The 24,036-nt window shown below is 40.8% G+C and overlaps 1 protein-coding gene across 7 annotated transcripts in view; it reads left to right on the top strand.

The window, feature by feature from the left end:
- Positions 1–24,036, top strand: part of RARS2 (arginyl-tRNA synthetase 2, mitochondrial) — a 57,584-nt gene that overhangs the window by 11,313 nt on the left and 22,235 nt on the right. For 6 of the 7 annotated variants that reach the window (XM_037894447.2, XM_037894450.2, XM_043542643.1 and 3 more), the window contains 8 exons: positions 2,256–2,353; positions 3,960–4,015; positions 5,682–5,765; positions 11,645–11,721; positions 18,548–18,706; positions 19,763–19,869; positions 21,160–21,255; positions 22,402–22,462. In XM_037894447.2, coding sequence (XP_037750375.1) covers positions 2,256–2,353; positions 3,960–4,015; positions 5,682–5,765; positions 11,645–11,721; positions 18,548–18,706; positions 19,763–19,869; positions 21,160–21,255; positions 22,402–22,462 — 738 coding nt within the window. The remainder of the gene's footprint in view (positions 1–2,255; positions 2,354–3,959; positions 4,016–5,681; positions 5,766–11,644; positions 11,722–18,547; positions 18,707–19,762; positions 19,870–21,159; positions 21,256–22,401; positions 22,463–24,036) is intronic. The other variant, XM_037894448.2, reaches the window with a different exon arrangement.

The raw sequence follows: 24,036 nt of genomic DNA, 5'->3' as shown, positions 1-24,036 counted from the left end.
AGCCGTGTTAGTCTGTATTCGCAAAAAGAAAACAAATTTATTTAGTGAGGTACAGCTCGGATTTGACAGATTGTCTTGGAAAACTGATTGCCTGTTTCTGGGGAAGTGAAAATTCTCATCTATATTGGTGAAGCCCAAGAAGTTGCCTTCTCCTATAAAGACTTTTGCTGAATACTTTTACGTTGTGGTCATTGTGACACGTTTCAATCGGTCCTTCAAGCCCCTAGGGGCGATGGAGAGGTAGGTCCCACTGGCAGGCCTTAATTACACCTTTCGGGCTCTGGGGAATTAGCAGGAAAGGTGTGCTGGTCGGAGTCTGCAGCGCACCCCTCAGGCGGGGGCGCACTGGTATGGGTTTGTAGCGCACAGTTCTGCTACCCAAGGCAGGTTGGCCGGGGTAGGGGAACGCAGGCCCACCCAACTCCATGGTTCAGTTCTGCCCCTGGGCTACTTCCTACCCGGTCTCTCAAGCGGGTCTCTCCGGTCCCTCCAGCTCGTCCGGGTATTCCGCTGCTGGCAGCTCCAGCTCCCCCTCTGTGTCGGGCTCACGCTGGCCCGGGCTACAGCCGGGCCCCTCCAGGTCCTCCGGATACTCAGCGGCTGGCAGTCCTGGTCGCCACAGGCCTTCCTCCCGGTCAGGTTCCTCCTGGCCCAGGGCCTCCCCTGGGTCGGCAGCAGGATCTGGAGGGAGCAGCCTGTGTCTGTCTCCCTCCCTGGTGCTCCTCTCTCTGGGCAAAGGGCCCCACCCTTTGTACTTCCTGTCCCACCCCTCCCCTTCCGGGGATTGGCGTAAGCTTGGTCTGGCCCTGCCCACTCAGGCTGAGAGGGTGGCTCTTTACCCTCTTGTTCGGAGGGAAGCCACCCTGGCTCCCTACAGTCATCAATTTATATGTAATAGAAATTAAGAATACTCTCTTTTAGTCTGCTTCTTAGTTATTAGTGCTATGTGCACTTCTGTTGATTAGATTCTTTTTTATTTTTTACCTTATCCTACGAAAAACATTAACATAGTTACAAATGCCATAAAATTATCATTTAATTTTAAACTGGTCACATATAATCCACTTTAACAATATGTGAATTTAGTGTGACTGTTCAATCAGATTTTTACTGGCTCTTGTTTCAGAGCAGATTAATGGGCAAGATTTGGTCAGATTGTCAGTTAAATCAAAAGTTTCCTCTCTTAGGGCCCTGTTCAGCGCTCCTTATTCAAGCACAACGCCCACTGACTGCCTGACTTCAGTGTGAGTTTTGCCAGACTCAGTGCAGAATTAGGACATAATCATGCCCCTCTCAGGTTATGAGGAAGAGAGGAGAAGTGTGGTAAAGAGACAGAGAAGGAAATGGGCAAAAAAACATAGACCCAAATCCCTTTAAGTAGAGGAGAGGAAAATGAGACCACTGGCCTATTGTAATTTTGGTTATCTAATGGGATGGGCCCTGATACTATAGTAATACTGTAAGTGCCATTATAAGAGCATAAAATATTTCTGTTGAAGAGCAGTTCAGTTTCTGTGTTTCTGCATGAGTGGCCTTTAACGATTTCTCTGGAATCCTTATATTCTTTGTGAAAATCTTTGCTCTTCATGGATATGTCATTTCATATGGTTATGATACCATCTACCCTTCGGCAAGCCCCCCCAGTATCTGTAGCCCAACATGCTAAATTTTTTGGACACTGAACTTTCTGTGACAGACAAGTACATACAGAAACATATTTTTAATGAATTAATACAATCCTTCTTTATATATTGTGTTAAATAAAAATTTCCATTTTTAATGTTTTTCAATATATTTTAGTCAGCCCTCCATAATTTCAAGGGACAAAGTTGCAAAATGCAGGGTGGTGCAAAATGTTGTGGGGTGAGGAGCCCACTAATCCTAGCCTAACCCTACCTCTGCAGTTTCTTCCTTCGCCCTCTAACCTGAGTGACAAATGGTGGTATTAGTGGAAATCAGGCTTTTCTGGTTTTCTGATTTTTCACCAAAATCAGTGAGGCCTAGAAAATTCCCTGAAATTTTGGAGTTGATGGGATGCAGTTTTCAAAAATGGTTGTGTTACAGACACACAAATCAAAATGCCACGGGGTTTAGTGTGGGGCCTTGTTTTGTCTGGCCAACTATACAGATAACCCTCAGTGAGATTGCTTACATGCATAAAGGCTGCAGGATTAAGCTTTTAGGCAATTAGTAAAACAATTAAAAAAATTCTTTGTTTGCTCTTTTTCCGAACCATTTTTTTGCTTGCTTTTTAGACTGTGTTGCAGCAGGTATTTAAAGATGGCTCAGAATATGGAATAAAAAGTGAACTTTTCTCTACGCTTCCCAGAAGAAAGATAGTGATTGAGTTTAGGTGCGTACATGGGTGAAGTCCTTTTAGAAGAATCAATAAAATACCTTACGTTCTTTAATAACAAAGGTGATACTGCTGCATTGTTACATGTATGATATTCAGCTGCATTAGTACATGGGTAGCTTATTTACAAATACAACATAAATCATATTTGGGGCTTTTTTCCCCCTAGAACTGTTAAGGATATCTTCACTATTTAGTGTGATAGTTCAAGCCTTGATTTGACCCTCATTAAGAATGTTCTGATTTGGAGGATGATAGTCTTTTTCGTTTTAATTAATTCTGTTATGAAGAAACTAAGGCTGAATTTTCACCCTTTAGCCTCAATTTTTTAGGCTTTAACTGAGCTTCAGTTGTTGTGGGTGCTGTTCCGCACCCACAGTTATTTGCACCTGCAATTTAGATCACTTTGATGCCTACATCCAAGATTTTCAGGAGCAATCAAGCATTTGGATGTCTAAATGTCCTAAACTGCAGGCACAAAACTACTGGTGCAAAATTGTGTCTCCAGTTATTTGTTCCTGAAAAAACAGGTACCTGGTTAAGACTCTTTATTTCAGGATATTTGCACCGTACTCTGGTTTGCTTGCTCACTTGTGCATCTTCCACCATATGGTTAGTTTGGCAACTGAACAACAACGATATTGTCAGGTCAGAAATAAGTAGTTGGCTTTTTTAAATTTTGGGCTGGATGTTCAGACCCTGGCCTGAGTATTTTTTTTTTTTTAGGCACAAATAATTGTGAGCACAATTTTGTGTCCACAAAAAATGGACTTTGATCTCTGAAAATCTGGCTCAAAATTATAAAAAGACCTATTTGCCTTATCTTCGCTGTGCTGCGACATGGACAGCCTGCCAGCAGAGGAAGCACAAGAGAACTAGTAAATCAAGGATAGTACTGTACAAGTGTCCAGGAGAAGTAAACTTTAAATGCCCTGAGGTTAATTAACCTAAATGATTCTGACTTACAAATGAGAAAGTAAATGAAACCACTTTGGTTGTTCTCACCTGGTGCAGGGAGTGGGGAGGAGGTGTCCTGTGGGTTTGAAAATATTTACCAGAGCTCTGCTCTTGTTTGGTTCGACTGAATTTAATTCCTGCAAATAGTAATACTTGATTGCAGTTACTTGGGGTTGGTATTTGAAAGGGAGTATGCCCTGAAGGGCATACATAGTGTGTAGGGCTTTGTATGAAAGCCTTGCAATGGAGTCACATTTACTCCTAGGAAGGGAGGTATTATATAAAAGTAAAGGTCTGTTGTGAAAAATCCCTACTTGCATAAGTTTTATATAGTGACAGAGATTGGTGCGAGTACTTTGTTATCTACTTCGTATACAACTTTTCAAATACAATCCTAATTGGGAAGGCAACATGGGTTTTTTTGATGCCTTGCCTTCTGGAGCAAAATTGGGACCTGGATCCCAGCTCATAATTAGATCAGCCTGGGAATTTTATTGGAAAGGGTGGGAGCTGTGTTTTCCTTTAGCACTTTTCAGGACATGGAAAGAGTGTAGCAACTGTTTGGATGTGTGTTAGGGGAGACAATGATCTGGCAGTTCTATGTTTTGTACAGTGAACAAACGTTAACTGTGGGTATTTATTGCAGTTCACCCAATATTGCCAAAAAGTTTCATGTAGGACACTTGCGGTCCACGATAATAGGTAAGTACACATTTAACTACAGCCTAGAAAATCTTCTGTGTATCCTCTGTGGAGTTCAATAGAAAATCCTATTGAATTTCATTCCTATAGTGGAGAGGCCATGTCTGGCCAACCTTATGTTTAATAAGAACCTGCTACTGATTAAACAGTGAAGGAAGGGAGTAAACAACAAAAACTCAGTCTGTTACAGACAGATTTATTAATGAGCACATTACTTAGTTATAGTACAGTGAGCATTAAATGAGGAAATCCCAAATTAGAGATTTAAAATGGCATCCGAGAAAGACATGTTAGAAGCCTTTGTTGGTATATTTTAAGTCCTTTTAAGACTAACTTTCATTTCTGGTTTGTCCGGTTGTCTTAGAGGTTGTCTGACATGAGGTTTGTTTATAATACATTAACTACTATATGTCAATATTGCTGTCATGGTGATTGTCGGCCCAGTTCTGACCTCAAATACAGGGGATAAAACTCTCGTTGACTCCTGTACATAACTGAATTGTTGTGCGTTAGTTTACCACTCAACATTCCAGTGGCACAAAAGCTATTAAGTGAAATTTTAGCTTCACTATTTTTTCTCTTTCAGTATTTCCCCATATCTGTGTATAAAGTGCTACTTTACTGACAAGGATAACTGTCTGCACTGCTGCATCATCTATTGAGTTAATACTGCGTCCAACCATTCTGTACAATGTCATTGTTAGCTAAGTGCTACAAGGTGTCGTAGCTCCTCCTTTTCACACCATCTCCTGTGGGGAGGACCATTCCCCAAAATAACCCTATAGATCACTGTCTACATGGAAGGGACAAAATAAACTGAATAGCATGAATGAATCTAACAGAAAATTATGATTGGGTGCTGTAACATGGTGTCAGGATAAAGGTTCCAGGAGAAAGAGACAGAGCTCTGCAGCTGAGTCACTCTGATATCAGACCAGATGGGTCCTTTTATACTCCTGCATCAGAGCTAAAAGGGTTTAAGTCCCTTTAAAGCAGGGGAAACCAGGGGCAGAGACACAGAAGTTAAGCAAGGAAAAATCTTAAGAACAGTCCAGCTCAGGAGAAAGATGTGGTTGAGGGATTTTTTGCATTTTAATTACAGTAATATTAAAAGCAAGCTTTAGGAAGGGGTTAAAGACTGGACCCTGTCTTGTGGGTATAATGTATTAGGAGCCGGGTTGGAATGCAGCCTGTTTTCAGATACTGTGGTGGTTCGAGCACAGCACTGGAAGTCGTGAGTTTTCGGTACTTTTCCTAGCTTTGCCACTAACATGATGGGTGAACTTGGGCAATCACTTAACTTCTTTGTCTGTTTGCCTATCTGAAAAATGGGGTGGAGGACTGATGTATTCTACGGCAGTGTTGTGAGGATGCACTGAGGCTTGAAAAGCATTTTGTGATGGTCAGCTGAAGAGCACCATATAAACACAAAATATGATGTTTATTTTCTGTATAACAATGAAAGAATATACAGCGCCTTCCAGTGCGCAAAAACCCCCACAAGACCTGAAAGAATTAACAGTCTAACTGATTCATTTCAGCAAGAAATTTGGTAGAACAGTACATTTTATTGGATTTGTAATGCAGACTGTATCAAAACAAAACTAGTATTAAGAATGAGAGAACACTTACTGTTTTGAGTAATAATAATAATTTTGATTACCAGGGAATTTTGTAGCAAACCTCAAAGAAGCACTTGGACATCATGTAACAAGAATAAATTACCTTGGAGACTGGGGCATGCAATTTGGTATGTTTATTTTCTCTTTCACAAATAATATTATCTAGGCTTACAACCTCAATTTCTTGCTGCCTCACTGGATTTGGCTGTAGCAAAGATTAATAATTGGACAGGCTCATGCTGCTAAAACAAGTTATAGACAATAAGTGAATGGTTAGAACTGTATATATCCTAATACTGAATTCTTTTGTCATGCAAAACCCTTCATGTCTTTGGGAGTTTTGCTTGTGTAGGAACTACAGGAGTCTGAACCCACTGTGCTCAATTTATTTACCTCACACTTGTAGACATAACCATAGAATAATTTTGTGAAACAGTAGAACAATTTGAATTCATATTGCACAGTTGCTCTCCTGTCTTGCATTCTGTTTTGTGCCTTTAGCTTATCAAACCACTTTAGGCCCATGCCTACTAATGTACAGAACTGTGCATGGTTGATGATAATTAAAAGTCCCTGTTTGCCAGCACTAAAATCAAACATCTGAGAAATGTTCAAAAAGCTGCTATTTAAAAAGTGTTTGAAGAAAGAAGAGGGTAATATCAATATCAATTTTACCCCCACAATTGTAGAAGCAAGGACTGGAAATTATACTGCTCTGGAGTGTAAGATGGGCAAATGTTTATTCTTGCATCAATGACTGCCCTAATGTCTCATATTACATGAACCACCATGACTGTAAACATTTATTTTATATCATAGGAGACCTGAGATTCATTCCAAGCTTCATCATTTTTTAACCCTGTCAGTCTGAAAGATATCAAACCTTAACTTCACCGTACTTTTGCCCCTCCACTTCCACGCCCTCCAAAAGAGCTATTTGTGATAGTTTTCTAGAGGTTTTAAAAATGTATTAGTATTAACTTTCTGTTACTCTGAGACTGGGTATACTCATGGTAGCTAATACATTCAGACTTTGAAGACAGATAAAAAAAAAATAGTGCCAACAAAATTTTGGTTTAAAAAACAAAAAGCAGAAAACAACTTTTCTAAAATGTGTGGCATAAATAAAATAGTTGTGTATCGTGGTGCATTTATGGCATTCGGTTAGGGCGATGCTTAACTCCCAAAATCATATCAATAAAACTTCTATGCCCCTGCATATTATTATGTGTTCAATCTCCCCTATGTAGATGATACATATATTAAATGCCAGGCCTGCACAGTTCTACCTGCCCTCTTGTTTGGGACAAGTATCTTTTAGTTTGGTTGATTAATTGTTTTGGACAGATGAGAAAAATGTTAGTGTATTCATAATCCTCGTGTGGATGGGTGGATGTTTTCACATGACAGGTTTGCAAGGCAACATAATTGCATTTTTCTGACACTTTAAAGGCAGGTAACAAATATTTTGCTTTTTGTCAAGTTATTTCAAACAAGCCTCTCTAGGTCCTGAACCAGTGTCACTGAAGTCAAAAGGGAATTTTGCTATGGACTTCAGTGGGCAAAAAACTGAGCCCTGTGGAATTTAATAAGGAGGGATACTTGTATGAAGAGTTGGCTTAAAATTAGACTGATTTCATAGTTACATGTTTTATTTTATTTTTATCCCTTTGATAGGACTTCATCTTTTTTTTTTCTTCTTAAAGTGCACACTGCAACAATATTTAAATAGCAAAATAAAATCTGGTTAAGGCTGCTTTTCCCTGCTGTGCTTATCTGCTCTGTTAGAATAATAGAATATTATTGGAAGGGTGGCCAGCATGTCCCTTGGCCCGCGCCGCTTCCCACAGCCCCCATTGGCCTGGAGCGGCGAACCGCGGCCAGTGGGAGCCGCGATCGGCCGAACCTGCGGACGCGGCAGGTAAACAAACCGGTCCGGCCCGCCAGGGGCTTTCCCTGAACAAGTGACAGACCAGCTTTGAGAACCACTGATCTAATCCAATCCCCTACTCAAAGCAGGACCAACACCAACTAAATCATCCCAGCCAGGGCTTTGTCAAGCCAGACCTTAAAAACCTCCAAGGATAGAGATTCCACCACCTTCCTAGGTAACTCATTCCAGTGGTTCACCACCCTCCTAGTGAAATAGTGTTTCCTAATATCCAACCTAGACCTCCCCCACTGCAACTTGAGACCATTGCTTCTTGTTCTGTCACCTGCCACCGCTGAGAACAGCCGAGCTCCATCCTCTTTGGAACCCTCCTTCAGGTAGTTGAAGGCTGCTATCAAATCCCCCCTCACTCTTCTCTCCTGCAGACTAAACAAGCCCAGTTCCCTCAGCCTCTCCTCATAAGTCATGTGCCCCAGCCCCCTAATCATTTTCATTGCCCTCCGCTGGACTATCTCCGGTTTGTCCACATCCCTTCTGTAGTGGCGGGGGGGACCAAAACTGGAAACAATACTCCAGGTGTGACCTCACCCGTGCCAAATAGAGGGGAATAATCGCTTCTCTCATTCTGCTGGCAATGCTCCTACTAATACAACCCAATATGCCGTTGGCCTTCTTGGCAACAAGGGCACATTGCTGACTCTCATCCACTGTAATCTCCAGGTCCTTTTCTGCAGAACTGCTGCTTAGCCAGTCGGTCCCCAGCCTGTAGCGGTGCATGGGATTCTTCCTTCCTAAGTGCAGGACTCTGCACTTGTCCTTGTTGAACCTAATCAGATTTTCTTTTGACCCAATCCTCTAATTTGTCTAGGTCTCTCTGGACCCTATCCCTACCCTCCAGCATATCTACCTCTCCCCCCAGCTTAGTGTCATCTGCGAACTTGCTGTGGGTACAATTCATCCCATCATCCAGATCATTAATAAAGATGTTGAACAAAACTGGCCACAGGACCGACCCCTGGGGCACTCTGCTTGATACCGGCTGCCAACTAGACATCGAGCCATTGATCACTAGCCGTTGAGCCTGACAATCTAGCCAGCTTTCTATCCACCTTATAGTCCATTCATCCAATCCGTACTTCTTTAACTTGCTGGCAAGAATACTGTGGGAGATCATATCAAAAGCTTTGCTAAAGTCAAGATATATCATATCCACCGCTGTCCCCATATCCACAGAGCCAGAGCAAGATAACTTCTTGAAGTAAATAGTTTGATTGCAGAATGGTGCTTTCAAAGAACTTTGAATAGCAGGAATTTTATATATTGCCACATACCTTTTGCTGTCAGGAAAGGTAGTTGGAAAGCATATTGTGTACATGCAAACTTTCAATCTAAAGCATAGCTGGTAGGTCATATTTTTGACCTACTAGTTTTAACTGTCCCCCTTAAAACAGATGTTCTTTTATATTGGCCTATTCAGTTTCGATATTTAACAGCTTTTATAAAGGATGTGACCACGGTTCATAAAATTATAGTTTAGGAATTTTATTATAATGGTACTTCCCAGAAGCACCACTGTAGTTAATGAGCTGTCAGCATTTCTATTATAGCCACCATTTACAAGGAGTTTATAACTTAGCCTTCAAACTGTATCCAGCTGAAACGTGGCAGGCAAGTTCCCAGCCAAGAGGCAACTTTTAAAATATAGAACTGAATTTAAATGGGATTAGCCCTTTTTTTATTTTTCTTTCCAGGATATTGTCTTGCTTCCCTTACTAAACTCCTCCTAGGACCTCCTCTGTGCTTCCAACAGGAAGTGGACAAGACTCTTGAAGTACTTCCTTTATCAGCTGGAGAAGTTATTCCAAAGTGGTACATACCCTCCCTCTTCAGGGATACGTGTACCATCTCCCCAGCAGTCCTAGTCCTTGACAGCTCAGAGGGAACGTGGATTTAAAATCCACTCCGGCTCTCCTGAATGGCTGCAGAGGCACCTGGACAAGTTCTTTTAATTTAATGATGAGGAAAGGATTTCAGTTTCTCAGCCTTTGAGGCAATCTTGGGGCAGTTCTAAAGCCTCTCAGGTGATCTAGTTCAAACAGGGAATTAATTAATTAATTCAGGGAAGTCCTATGGCCTGTGTTTATACAGAGGTCAGACTAGATGATCACAGCGTTCTGTCTAGCCTTCTAATCTATGAATGTTTGGGAAATTCTAAAACCAACCAGATACATTTAAAGAAATAATCAAGTCATGCAACTTCATGGGTTTGATTCACGCTTGGGTCTGTGGTGACTACACTCAACAGAGAGACTAGCTGAGAGTCTTCGGTAACAGGATGTGCTCATGGAAGGAGGTTGCAGCAGTGCAACATGCCTGTAGCCTCTTGGTCTCTCAAGACTGCTACTAAAATGGTTGGTACTGGTGAGGGAGGGAGCATGACCAGGGACCTGGGGGGATACGCTGTCACAAGGCAGCCTGTGGAGCCCTGGCTGCAGTTTAAAGCTGTCTTTCTACAGTGGAACTGTCAGGGGGGTGGTAGAGAAAACACTTCGAGTGAATGCCCTTTTGGGTTCTGCCACCCCAGCTACATGTGCTGCAGTGTGTGGACACGCTGAGTAGTTCAGGTTCCTTGCTTTTACTGGGTTCAGGCAGACCCTTCCTGTCGTTCTGAGGTAGAAATTGTTACATTTAAATGCTAATGTGTGTGGCCGGGGGGTTAAATAAGCCTACTTTTTTTTGCTTCACGTTCCTTGCAGTATTGTAAGGCCTGTTGGTTATAATCAACTGGGGCTTGAAAAATCCCTTCTCTTTCTCACCACTTGTGGAAAATAGGAAGCTTTCTCTGGAGAATGGGGGGACAAATGCCATCAACTTCTGCAGAATAGAAGAATGCATTTTTTTAAAAAAATGAAGGGTACGGTTCACTGATGCTATGACTGCTCTGCAGCACTAACCCTGACCGAACTGCCTGATTCAGATGGGTTTGCAGCAGTTTTGTGTCACTAGAACAACAGCTGTAGCAGACTGTTGCCCTTGGCCCAAATTCTTACTCTTACGGCTCCAGAGGAAGCTTTCCAAACAAGAAGTGAGCATTGTCCTCATTCTGTAGACAGGAAGCCCCAATGTTTGTGTTGCGGCTCATATTTTTCGTAAGCTGCAGCAGAGTGAAAGCTGACCAGAATCTAATCGGCTTTCACTGTTACTGTTGGGAGCGCTGAAGAAACTGATAGTCTGGTCAATTTCACTACGCTGCCCCTTGGCAACAGGAGAGGTGGGGCATGGGAGCTATTCACCGGGAAGGAAGACCCAAAAGAAAAGTGTAAATAGAGTAGTGGAGATCAGACTCTTGGGGTATGTCTACACTACCCGCTGGATCGGCGGGCAGCAATCAATCCAGCGGGGATCGATTTTATCACGTCTAGTCTAGATGTGATAAATCGACCCCCAAGCGCTCTCCCGTCGACTCCTGTACTCCTCCGCCACGAGAGGCGCAAGCGGAGTCGACGGGGGAGCGGCAGCGGTCGACTCACCGCGGTGAAGACACCACAGTAAGTCAATCTAAATACTTCAGCTACGTTATTCACGTAGCTGAAGTTGCGTAACTTAGATCGATTTGCCCCACCCCCTCCAGTGTAGACCAGGGCTTGGAGTGGTCCAAAGACTGGTGAAGGAGTAGTCATGGCAGCCAGATGACTTTGGTGTGAGGAATAGGGCAGCACCTTGTTTCCTGCAGACATAGGGGATTGGTGTGTGGGCTTCAGATTTCAGACAGCTTCTAGCTAAATGCTGATGTGAAAGATGGATCCCTGAAGCAGGTTCCAGGGTTAGGAATTCCAGCAGCTGTGGTGTTGGAAGGGACTTTTCATTAGAAGGATCACCCCTGTCTTTCATACCAGTCTTCGCCTATTATGGTTTTTCAAGCACTGGAATAATCCATTTCTTTTCTGTGTCTGTTGTGGCAGACACAATAATGTTTTAAAAATATTTTGGCGTGTTTTACTTTCATTACTTATAATGCTAAGATACAGATTTGGTTGTGCAAAGCTTTTAATCGAGATACAATACACACTGATCTGTTTTCTAATGTCCCATTTTATTAATTATTACTTATTCTAGGTTTACTGGGAGCTGGTTTCCAACAGTTTGGCAATGAAGACGAGCTAAAATCCAATCCTTTACAACACCTCTTTGAGGTAAGTTGATTCAAAAGTTATCAAATAATATTAGCAATATTCTTTCAACATAGTTATTAGCTCTTAGATGTATGAAAGCATGTGTCTTTAAAACAAAAAGCTTTAAAACATTTGTTGCTTAAGCTTATATTATGCTCCACTAAGCATTTATAGTGCTAAAATACCTTCTATTGTTCTTAAGAACATGAGAACTGCATACTGGGTCAGACCAATGGTCTGTCTAGCCCTGTATCCTGTCTCTGACAGCCAAGACCAGAGTTTCAGGGTAGTGTACACAGAGGACAGTTGGAGTGATCTACCCCTGTCTTCTCCTCTTGGCTTCTGGCAGTCAGAGGCTTAGGATCACCTCAAGCATGGGGTTGTATTCCCTGACCATCTTGGCTAATTGCCATTGATGAATATATCCTCCATGAACCTATCTAATTCTTTTTTGAACCCAGTTATACTTCTGGCCATCACAACATTCCCTGGCAATGAGTTCCACAAGTTAGTTGTGCGTTGTGTAAAAAAGTACTTCCTCTTGTTTGTATAACACCTGCTGCTCATTAATTTCATTTGATGCCCCCTGGTTTGTGTATTACGGGAAAGGGCAACTAACACTTCTGTAGTCACTTTTTCCACCCGGTTTATGATTTTATAGACCTCTGTCACATCCTTCTTAATCACCTCTTTTCTAAACTGAACAGCCCTAATCTATTTAGTCTCTCCTTGTATGGAAGCCCTTCCAATCCTTTGATCATTTTTGTTGCCTTTTACTGAATCTTTTCCAGTTCCACTATGTCCTTTTTGAGATGGGGCAACCAGAACTGGACACAATATTCAAGATGTGGGTGCACCATGGATTTATATAGTGGCATTATGATATTTTCTATCTTAGGAACTATAGGAAAGGGATAGAAACTAACAGTCTGTTAGTCTTTTTGACCATTGCTGTGCATTGAGCTGAAGTTTTCAGAGAACTATCCAAGGTGACTCCAAGATCTCTTAACTGACTAGTAACAGCTAATTTAGAACCCATCATTCTATATGTATGTTTAGAATTATTGTTTCCACTGTGCATTACTTTGCACTTATCAGTGTTGAGTTTTATCTACTATTTTGATGCCCAGTCACCCAGTTTTGTGAGATCCCTCCTGACTCTTCACAATCACTTTTGGATTTAACTATCTTAAATAATTGTTTAACATCTGCAAACTTTGCCACTTCACTGTTCATTCCCTTTTCCAGATCATTAATGAATATGTTGAACAGCACAGATCCCAGTACAGATCCTTGGAGGTCCCTGCTGTTTACTTCTCTCCATTGTGAAAATTGACCTTTTTATCTGTGTCTGATAATTTTGTTCTTTACTATAGTTTCTATCAGTTTTGCCAGTACTGAAGTTAGGCTTATTGTCCTGTAATTGCCAGGATTGCCTCTGGAGCCCTTCCTAAAAATCGGTGTTATGTTGGCTACCTTCCAATCTTCTGGTACAGCAGCTTGTTTTAGCAATAGGTTACTTACTACAGTTAGTAGCTCTGCAATTTCATATTTGAGTTCCTTCAGAACTCTTGTGTGAATACCATCTGCTCCTGGTGACTTATTACTGTTTCATTCATCAGTTTGTTCTAACACCTCATCTACTGATCAATCAATTTGGGACAGTACTTCAGATTCGTCATCCAAAAAAGATAGGTCTGATGTGAGTATCTCCCCCACATCCTCTGCAGTGAAGATCAATGCATTTTGCTTCTCTGCAATGGCCTTGTCTTCCCTGAGTGCTCCTTTAGTACCTTGGTCGTCTAGTGGCGACACTGCCTGTTTGGCAGGCTTCCTTCTTCTGATGTACTTAAAAAGATACTTACTGTTAGAACTCTAGCAAGTTGCTTCTTGTCAGGAAATGCCTGTGTGCCCCAGGCCAGCATTATTGCCTAGTAGCGAGTGTTCAGGACCACTTTGCCTAGTGGCTACAGTTCACGGCCGTGTCTCCCAATGTGGAGAGTCAAGGGCCGCTGTGCCTAGCGGCTGTATTCCATGGTAGCGTTGCCCAGTGGCGAGAGTTAAGAGCCGCTCTGCCTACCAGCTATAGTCCCAACAAGGAGGTAGGATAACTTGGGCCCACCCAATACCAGGTTCTGACCCAGGGCCCGTCAGAGCAGTAGGTCATATATGTGGCCTAGGGTCTGGTACCTTACTTGTACTCCCTGGGTCACTTCCTACCCCTGTACCTCCAGCAGTGCCACGGCTCTGTCTTGGGATCCCTCCTGGCTTCCTCCCAGGATCGTCTCCGGAGCCCCTGGTGACAGTGAGTTGTCACTCTCTGCTCCCACGGTCAACGGTCTTCCATCAGCTTGGCTAGGCTTAGTCCCGGCAGCTTCTCAGCAGGAGGCTGCTGCACCCAACTGCTTTCCTCCTCAGTCAGCCCAGACTGAGCTGAGCTGCTCCCTTTTGAGTGCTCCCTACACTGGGAGCATGCCTGGCAAAGGCGAGGGGTGTGGCTTCCTGCTTCCAGACCAGCTCCTTAACCCTCACCTCACTAGTGTGGGGTTGATACACCTCATCACACTTCTCAAATTCTTTATTGGCCTGCCTTATTATACTTTTACACTTAACCTACCAGAGTTTGTGCACCTTCCTATTATCCTCACTAGGATTTGACTTCCAAAATTTAAAGGATGCCTTTTTGGCTCTGACAGCTACTCTGCTATTTAGCTGTGGTGGCTTTTTTTTTTTTTTTGTCCTCTGATTAATTGTCTTTTCTGATTTGAGGTATACATTTAGTCTAAGCCTCTGTTATGGAGTTTTTAAGTAGTCCCCATGCTGCTTGCAGGCATTTAACCATTGTGACAGTGCCTTTAAATTTCCATCTAACAAGTGTCCTCATTTTTGTGTACTTCCCCTTTTTAAAGTTAAATGTTACAGTGGTGGGGTGTTTTGGTATTATCCCCCATACAAGGATGTTACATTTCATTACAATATGGTCGCTATTACTGAGTGATTTAATTATAGTTACCTCTCAAACCAGATCCTGTGCTCCTCTTAGGACTAAGTCGGGAATTGCCTCTCCCCTTGCAAATTTCAGGACCAGCTGTTCCAAGAAGCAGTCATTTATGGTGTCTAGAAATTTTATCTCTGCATCACACCCTGAGGTGACAATTACCCAGTCAATTTGAGGATAGTTGAAATCACCCATTATTATTGCACTTTCTGCTTTTGTGGCCTCTCTAAGCTCCCCTAGCATTTCAGTCACAGTCACTCTCCTGGTCAGGTGGTTGGTTAGTATTTTCCTACTACTATACTCTTATTTTTCAAGCATGAAATTTCTATGCATAGAGATTCTATGGTACAGTTTGTTTCAAGTAAGATTTTTACCTTTTTTGGGTCCATGCTTTCTTGTAACATGCCACCCACCCACTAGCATGGCCTACTCTGTCATTCTTATATATCTTGTACCCTGCTATTACCATGGCCCACTGAGTATCTTCAGGTTTCAGAGTAGCAGCCGTATTAGTCTGTATTCGCAAAAAGAAAAGGAGTACTTGTGGCACCTTAGAGACTAACAAATTTATTTGAGCATAAGCTTTCGTGAGCTATAGCTCATTTCTGAGCTCATTTCTGAGCTGTAGCTCACGAAAGCTTATGCTCAAATAAATTTGTTAGTCTCTAAGGTGCCACAAGTACTCCTTTTCTTTTTGAGTATCTTCATTCCACCAAGTTTCCCTGATGCCTGTTATATCAATATCCTCATTTAATGCCAGGCACGCTACTTCATCCATCTTAAACTGCTTTAAACTTCTAAATATTATCTTTATTATTTAATTCACACTAGAAAACATGTAAAGATTACAATGTTCGTTTTAATTACACCTTCAAGAGCAATTTTGGGAAGAGGATCTTAAACAAGATCTTTAATCTGAATGCAGTCTACCACGGATGTGTGGTGAGAAGTGATTGTCACCATGCGCAATTTCAGAATTCTCTCCTGGCTGTGCAAAATGGGCTTATCTTTCTTTACGATTGTAAAAGTGAACTGGATTTAGAACAGCTTCTAGGCAGCTTCCATCAGCAGGGATTCTATTGTGCCCTTGTTGATGAGGGTTAAAGCTGTCCTCTCCTAGGTGAATGGCCTTCCTGGGACACAGGGGGCAAGCTGGTATAGCAGTTTGCATCTCCCTGCACCAGAAGAGAGAATCTGACCCACTGACTGCACAATGGGCTCTTCAGACACATGAGGATAGATTATTTGGATCAAACAAATCTCCTTGCTGGTTCAGAGCAGATTGTATTTTAGGATTCTGAGTCAGTCCATCCAAACGTGTTCCACATGCAAACTAGTAATTCATTTGATCCTTCTCTCCACCAGTTTATATAGAGAACATTACTATTGATTGCATTGCATGCCATGAGCAGAGAGCCTCACTGAGCCTTTGTAATATGAATAAATGGTCTGCTGGCTGATTGCATGCATCAGCTATCAGAAATGTCCAAGTATAGATTTAAGGCACTTAGCAGAACAATTCCAATCATTCTGGAGATGGCCAGGCACAAATTTTGAATTGTAAAAAGTTCTGTGCCCCACTCTTTAACGGTAAATATACCAGATGTATACTGCTATTCAACAACGATTCATACATTCTGATATGGAGTTTTGTGTATCATAGAGAATCAGTGATCTAATAAAAAGCTAAACTACACTTCCATCTGTATTGGGCTGAAGATGGCAGCTGCTGCTAAAGCTGACATTCTGGTACACTAACCAGACATTATGTCATGGAATGATGGTTTCAAGTAAATCTAGTTACTGGCTCAGACATAAGGTGTGTTTGAGTATGTCAGTGCATTCCACCCAGCTGTGTATTATGTGCACAGAAATATGTACCATTTATACAATAGAGTAATGGTTCTGGCTTCCAAGCCATTCACCTCCTTTGACTTTTAACAATCCGTATATATTTTCTCTTTCCCCTTGGGCTCCCTCAGTACAATTGATAAATAGCTCTAAGTACATGATATAGGAGTTGAAGGATTAACTTCAAGGTCCAGCCATTAGGAGACAACCTAGTCTAGAACATAATGCTTCCATGATCTTTACTATTTAGTTTGAATTTCTCTCAATCAACAGAAATGGTGGCACTTTTTCTTTCTTTGCAAGTTTCCAAATAATTTGGTATGTGGTTTGTACTGATACCCTGTAGGATTTACACACTAGGCAATGAGGTTTCTTATATACAATTGAGTTTTATTATTCAAAATTAAGCTATTTGAATTTGGCACAAGATAGGCATTGTAACGTTAAGATATCTTTACTTGCTTCTTCTTTTCCTTGATTTGATTAATGAATTAAATACTTAAGCTTATGGTGAGATGGCCCCAAATCACCTTCAGCATTCACAGAGAGAAACATTCAGTGCAGGTGTGGTGATTTCTAATGAAGTAGGTTTTTTATTAAACCAAAACACAATTTCACAAATACCCACAATCTTTGACTGCTGTAACTATTATGTATGCCTCTGATTTATATCTGCTATTGATGCAGGTTTGTATTGTATTGTGGTGCCTTTTTGATATGTATAGAAATGCTATATATGATACATTGGATTGGTTTTCCCTGCTGTTATTTAAAAGGAAAAACACATTGGGAAGATTTCTGTGTAATTAAGCGTATAAGTGAGAATCCCCTCTAGTCATAGTTGTACCTTAAATTATGGTTGGGCGTCAGATGTGGGTAGCCATTCATAGCTGCAGTTATTGTTTGCTTTATAAAATCATCAGCAAGGAGGGAAAAACTGAATATGTTCAGTTACTGTCTTTTCATAGAAAGGGTTAAATCTTCTCCGAGCTTAAATTCCATTGTCTGTGGCTAGGTCGTGGAAACCTTAATCTGCTCTCAAATTTGAGGCTTGTTGGTAATACTGTCTGGTTAATTCAGTATCTCTCTGAAATTCAAAACCCATAAAGGGAAGGGGAAAAGTTCAAGAATGTTTAGTTGATGAGAGCACTTTTTACAGGCTGAGACCACTACAGCAAGATATTTTGGCTAAACTCATGGAATTAGTCAAACAGGACTCTCGTAAATTGGAGAGTTAGTGTCTCACTAATGTTGCAATAATTCAGTGGCCTAGCAGGGTTAATTTATAAAACCTGTCAAAGTGGGACAGTATTCCATCAATGCTGACCTGTATGGGTCAAAATATAAAATTAATGGTCATGGTAAATTTATTTTTAAAGGGCATTTTTATAATTTTGCTTTCAAAACTTTGCCTCTCATTTTCTAAATGCTAAATGCAAAAAAAAAAAAAAAAAAATCACTCTGAACTGAATCTACTTCTGGCCTTTAACAACTAAAGGAATACAGTGTCCAACCAGAGGAGCCAACGTCTATATACGCTAGCAATGCTGAATGCAACAAACTCTTCTAGCAAATTAACATATGGGCTCCCTCAAACAGCATGCCAAGCTTTTCCTTTGGGGTTTAATTGACATGTGCCAATGATGTGATCTACAACATGAAATGCATCCTGGTTTAAGACTCTATCATTGATTCCTTTACATACAAATGAATTCTTCCATATTCTGTTGCTTTGGGTGCTTCAAGATTGGGATAGTATGAGAAGCAGTATCAGAAGAAAGAGCAACAGAAGTAGCAGTTTTGGGAAAAACTAATAGTTCCCACAGCTGGTCTAAACTGTGCAGTCTGGCCAATATTCTAACTATTAAAAATAAGCTGTGTGTTCCTAATCTCACTCTCCTGTGCCGTTCTTGTAGACCTTCCTGTGTTTTCGACTTTTATTTTCCTTTGAAGGGAAGATTGTATTTATTGTACATTTTCCATGCCATTGTATTTTAGGTATACGTACAAGTTAACAAAGCAGCAGCAGAAGATGAAAACATAAAGAAGCTGGCACAGGATTTCTTTAGAAAACTGGAGGCACGTGATGCGCAAATACTGTCAATGTGGCAACATTTTAGAGACTTCAGTATTGAAGAGTATGTCCGGATTTACAAGGTGCAAACGTCAGCTGTTGTCTCTGTGCAGTCCTAGGATAGTCTCCTTTCGTCCACTGTTCCATCACACCAATAACTGACATCTGCATAGCACTTTTTCATCCCTGAAACTCCCTCAGCTCATCACAAACTAAATACGTACTCTGCTGAAATTCAGTCACCCCTGGAGTGGAAGGAGCCATCAGGAGCTCAACCATTTCACCTCTTTACAGTATGCTTTACAAGAGTAGGGAAAGGGAAAACCTTTCCAAATATGCTGGGGCAAACACCTTTCTCTTACCAAAAGTGCCATGGTTTATTTAATATCCAGGCAGAGCATAGTAAATCTTAGTTGCGAAGATCTTAGACAGATTTGTTTCGTGAAATCCATATAACTAGACATTGGACTTTCCGTTCTCAGTTTCACAGAATCCAAGAGAAGAGTGCTGAGCGACAAAGCAAATTTATGCCTATGTAATACATCTTTAATAAATTCCAATCCACTAAATTAAAAGGTTCCATGTCATAAATGTATTGGTAAATTGCTTGTTTTAGCTTAGATTAATCTAACTTTATTATACAGAACAGCAAACATTGCAGACTCAGTTGATCATGAGAAATTACAATAACTGGAAGTTACAGTAATCAGTACAAAAGCTGTCTGCAGATAGAGTGCAGTTAAAGTGAAGTCCTCTTTCACACACTGACACTGAATTAAAACCAGTTGCCATTATTTTGTGGGAGAAACTTGTATTTTATTTTCATTTATAATAAATATTTATGAAAGAACCTATCCCAGGCTCTAGGCAAGTGCCTTTGCTGTGAATTAAAATAAAATAGCAGCTGTTCCTCACCCCAAAACCAAAATGTAATGAACCAGAGATTAAATTAAAACCCAGCATTCCTTCCTTTTGACAACAAATACTAGCTGTTCTTGATAAAAATCCATCGTCACTCTTCCCATCTGGATGGCCTACAGCACAGACCCATCATCTGACTTATAGCAAATGTAAAGACTTGAACAAAGTGTAAGTCTCACCCTAAAAGTGTTTTCCTTTCTGTTCCTGGAAACTTTCAGCGTCTAGGTGTGCATTTTGATGAATATTCTGGAGAATCATTTTATCAAGAGAAGTCCCAGGAAGTTCTAAAGATGTTGGACGCTAAAGGACTCCTTCAGAAAACAATGTATGAAAGGTTATTTTGTTTTCATTATAACAGTTATGATTTTTTTAACTCTTTGCTATTGTCATATTTCATATATAAAAGGTGTGGTGGATATGGATATATTAATTATGCTGCTCAATAGTTGTGGGTTTTTTTCCCCTTAGACAAGTACTTTCAGTATAATATCATGTGGAAGAACCTAATCTTCCTCTTCCTTCTAGCTAATGGAAAAGCAGTGGAGTTGCAGCTAAAACTGGGCACAGTAAAAGTTTTTCATATTGGGGAAAATGGTCTTCCAGACTAATTACTTAGTTATATAGCACCATAGTGGTACATGGTACTTAATAAATTGAGTTAGATGTGTCCCTGCCCTGAGGTATTGACAATCTTAACTTTTATGGAAACAACACTCATAAAAGATGAGCCACAAGAGTGAGAGCAGACAATTTTCTGATATCAGCAATGGAAGGAAAGGTGAGAGAGGTGGTTATGAAAGGGAGATCATAGAAGATTACGGTTGGAAGACACCTCAGGAGGTCATCTAGTCCAACCCCCTGCTCGAAGCAGGACCAACACCAACTAAATCATCCCAGCCAGGGCTTTGTCAAGCCAGACCTTAAAAACCTCCAAGGATAGAGATTCCACCACCTCCCTAGGCAACCTATTCCAGTGGTTCACCACCCTCCTAGTGAAATAGTTTTCCCTAATATCCAACCTAGACCTCCCGCACTGCAACTTGAGACCATTGCTCCTTGTTCTGTCACCTGCCACCGCTGAGAACAGCCGAGCTCCATCCTCTTTGGACCCCCCCTTCAGGTAGTTGAAGACTGCTATCAAATCCCCCCTCACTCTTCTCTCCTGCAGACTAAATAAGCCCAGTTCCCTCAGCCTCTCCTCGTAAGTCATGTGCCCCAGCCCCCTAATCATTTTCGTTGTCCTCCACTTGGCTCTCTCCAATTTGTCCACATCCTTTCTGTAGTGGGGGGCCCAAAACTGGATACAGTACTCCAGATGTTGCCTCACCAGTGCCTAACAGAGGGGAATAATCACTTCCCTCAATCTGCTGGCAATGCTCCTATTAATGCAAAGGAGATGTGAAGGAGTAGAGGGAAGATCCTCTGTGCCCAAGAGGAATGAGACTGTTCCAAGAATAGCGGGCAGCGTGAGGAAAGATTTTTTTTTTTTAATTTGTTTTTAAATGTATGTGTCATCTGGTTCTTTTTCATGGATTCTGTATTTCAATTCTGGTTTGCAATTATTTCAAATGATGTTGTGTGGTTGGGGTTTCTTTTGTTTGTTTTTCATTTTCAGCAAAGGAACAAGAGTAGTGGATCTTTCTGAAAAAAGAGACCTCTCATTGTGTTCCACTGTAATGCGTAGTGATGGGACATCTCTTTATATAACAAGGCAAGTGTCTGTCTATGCTACACTTTGGATTTAATTCAGTGGTAAACTCTTGTGTAATTTACATTAGTAGTCTCTTTTAAGGATTTAAACACTGGAAGCTTTTTGTTATAGGAACACTACAAGATACTTACTAGTCAATAATCTGAATAACTGAGGTTACAGTGACAATATAACTATGGAAAGATAGGTAGTTACTTTAAAAAATGAAGCCTTGTTTTTCTAGATTTATTCTCTGAGTCCAATAGGAAATCTACTCTATTTATAAGTCATTTTTTTGGTTCCCACTACCAACTATATAAATAGCCTGAAAACAAAGCTATATTCTTTTTGCTTAACAAATAATTTACCACAACAAAGATTTTAGAAGAGCTTGACTAGCAATCTTATTCTTGAAGCGTGATGTAGACTAGCATAGTTTGCTCTTCCACATCTTTATTGGCTCTGCAGTGCTGATAGCCTGCTACATCAGTTGTTACCACCATCCTTCTGGCCCCATCATCATAGTATTTGAATCCTTCCAAAGTATTTTAAAATAGAAATAACAGTCACTTTAGTTCATACCACAGGCTGACAAAAATCAAACTTTTTTTAGTGTTTGGGATGGGAGGTGTGTGTGTGAAGAACTTCTTGAGAAAAGCTGCATTGAAGAGGTGCTCTGCATTCAGTTCCGAGACTGTGGTTAGAGATCATTCTTTTCTCTTGCAGGAGTGAGCTCCATAGTCTATGTCCAGGTCCTCTGAAGATTCTATCTTCTTTGCTCACAAGATTCCCCCAGTTGTTTGACCATTTCACTGTCTCAGTAGGGACACAGACCAGATTGGTACTGTGCAAGAAGTCATTTTTCCTACTTGTTTTTCTGACCATAATCAATGGGCTTAAAAAACAACAACACTGAATTCTAAAAATATGTAATGAACAAAGACCAGATGCTCACTCTTTTGCATGAAGTATGCATTGGTCCATTTAACCTTGTATCCTCTCTCTGGTAGTGGCTTCAGTACAAGGTGAAAACCCTCCATAATGCACTTGTTCATTTTTACAAACCCTTCCTTTCCACAATGGTAGAGAATTTTCCCAGCAGGCAACCCATTCTAAATAATGAGGTGTATTTAGTTTGATTGAGAGTTTCTCATTTATCTCTTCTAGAGATCTTGCTGCTGCTATAGACCGAATGATGAAATATAACTGTGATACTATGATTTATGTGGTAAGTAATTGTAGATGCACACAACACTTTGAATTTAACTCTCTTAAAAATGCAGGGCCTCTCTTGCTCCCAGAGTGACTGTGGCACATAGTAATTGGCATCACAATAGACACTTAGAGGGCCTCACTGCACAGCAGCTATTCCATAGTGTCACACAATGGTTCTCAATCCTTTTTTGGTTCATGACCCACAAAATGGCTGAAAAATCATGTGGGGCTCACCATTTTAAAATGTACTTGTAATTTCCTCAAAAATAGCTTTTACTCAATCAACAGATCATTTTCCAGATAAATATTGTTGTTAAATATTGAATCAAGTTAAAGGTTGATTCTTATAATTGTTTGTGTATAAAAGGATATAAAATATGCTATTAAAGTCATGTTCTAAAATCCATTTACAGAGAAGTTTAATTTAAAGTCCCAATATATTGTCACAAATGTGAATTTTATAGCTTGTTTACAATACATCAGTTGCTCTATTGTTGATTCACTTGGAATTGCACATCAAGAGCCGTTTAAGCCATCTGGGCAATGCAGTTGCAGACTGGGAGCATTTTAACTGTCTGCTGGTTTTTTAACATGACTTCAGCAATATCAGTAATGGATAGTAGGATTAGCTCCTTGTCTGTGTGTAAAACTTCTTAGCTTTAGCGTTCTAAAGATACAGCATATGATGCCATTAAGGTTTTTTCAGAGATAGAGGCAATCTTTTGAAAACCACTTTTTAGTATATGGAGTCAGTTAATGTCCTCTGGGAAGCAAATCTACAGGTTTTTTTGGCGTGCTCCTTATGATGTGTTTGGAGATGTCTATACAACATGCTTGGTATCATGCTTTCATTAGTCAGTGTAATGTTACATAATACAATGCCTTTGGAAAAATCATTGGAGCCAGTAAATGTAGAACCAAAACCCCAGACCTTTTTAGCTCTTCATTTTCTGGCTCCAAGGAGTTTCCATTAGATTTTCTTCCCCTCTTGTGACATCGGAATAATGTGTTTTCCACCAGTAGCAACATGCTGCATTCCTTGTCACCAAGGAGCAGCATGCCAACAGAGAAGCAATGCTCCAGAAGTTATGGACGTTGTTACTGATGTAGCAGTAGCTGGTGCGTGCAGTTGCTCATCTGTGTTTGCTCCTGTGATTGCCATGAGTTACAAGAAAGCAACAAAGTGGAAATAATGAAACACTTTGCACCAAAAGAGAATGAAAGCTGAAATCGAAAATAATGAGATGGACCAGTGCAGAATCAGTTCCCTAATGTAGCCCGAGAAAGAGCAGCAGCCTAAGGATATTAGTGGCCAGTCCCCTCAACTTTTAGTAATTGTTCAGTCCTTATGTCTAACTTTCTTCTTCTCCCTGGCCTAATCCTTATGTATTTGCAACAAAAGCTGGAACCTGAGAATGTGGCCATTGAAATTACAGTGTCTCAGAGAAGTTAGAAATGGAAAACACCTGCCAGATCACCTAGTCCATCTCTCATCTGTACTCTTCTATAACAACAAATGCATGAATTACTAAGGGTTTTTGATACTACAACTAATACTTCCACTTCTTTCTCTTGTTGTTGGCTGAA

The sequence above is a fragment of the Chelonia mydas genome, chromosome 3, assembly GCF_015237465.2.
Source record: "Chelonia mydas isolate rCheMyd1 chromosome 3, rCheMyd1.pri.v2, whole genome shotgun sequence".
NCBI lineage: Eukaryota > Metazoa > Chordata > Testudines > Cheloniidae > Chelonia > Chelonia mydas.
The sequence above is the reverse complement of the archived record's forward strand: the minus strand, read 5'-3'. Positions and strand labels throughout refer to the sequence as shown.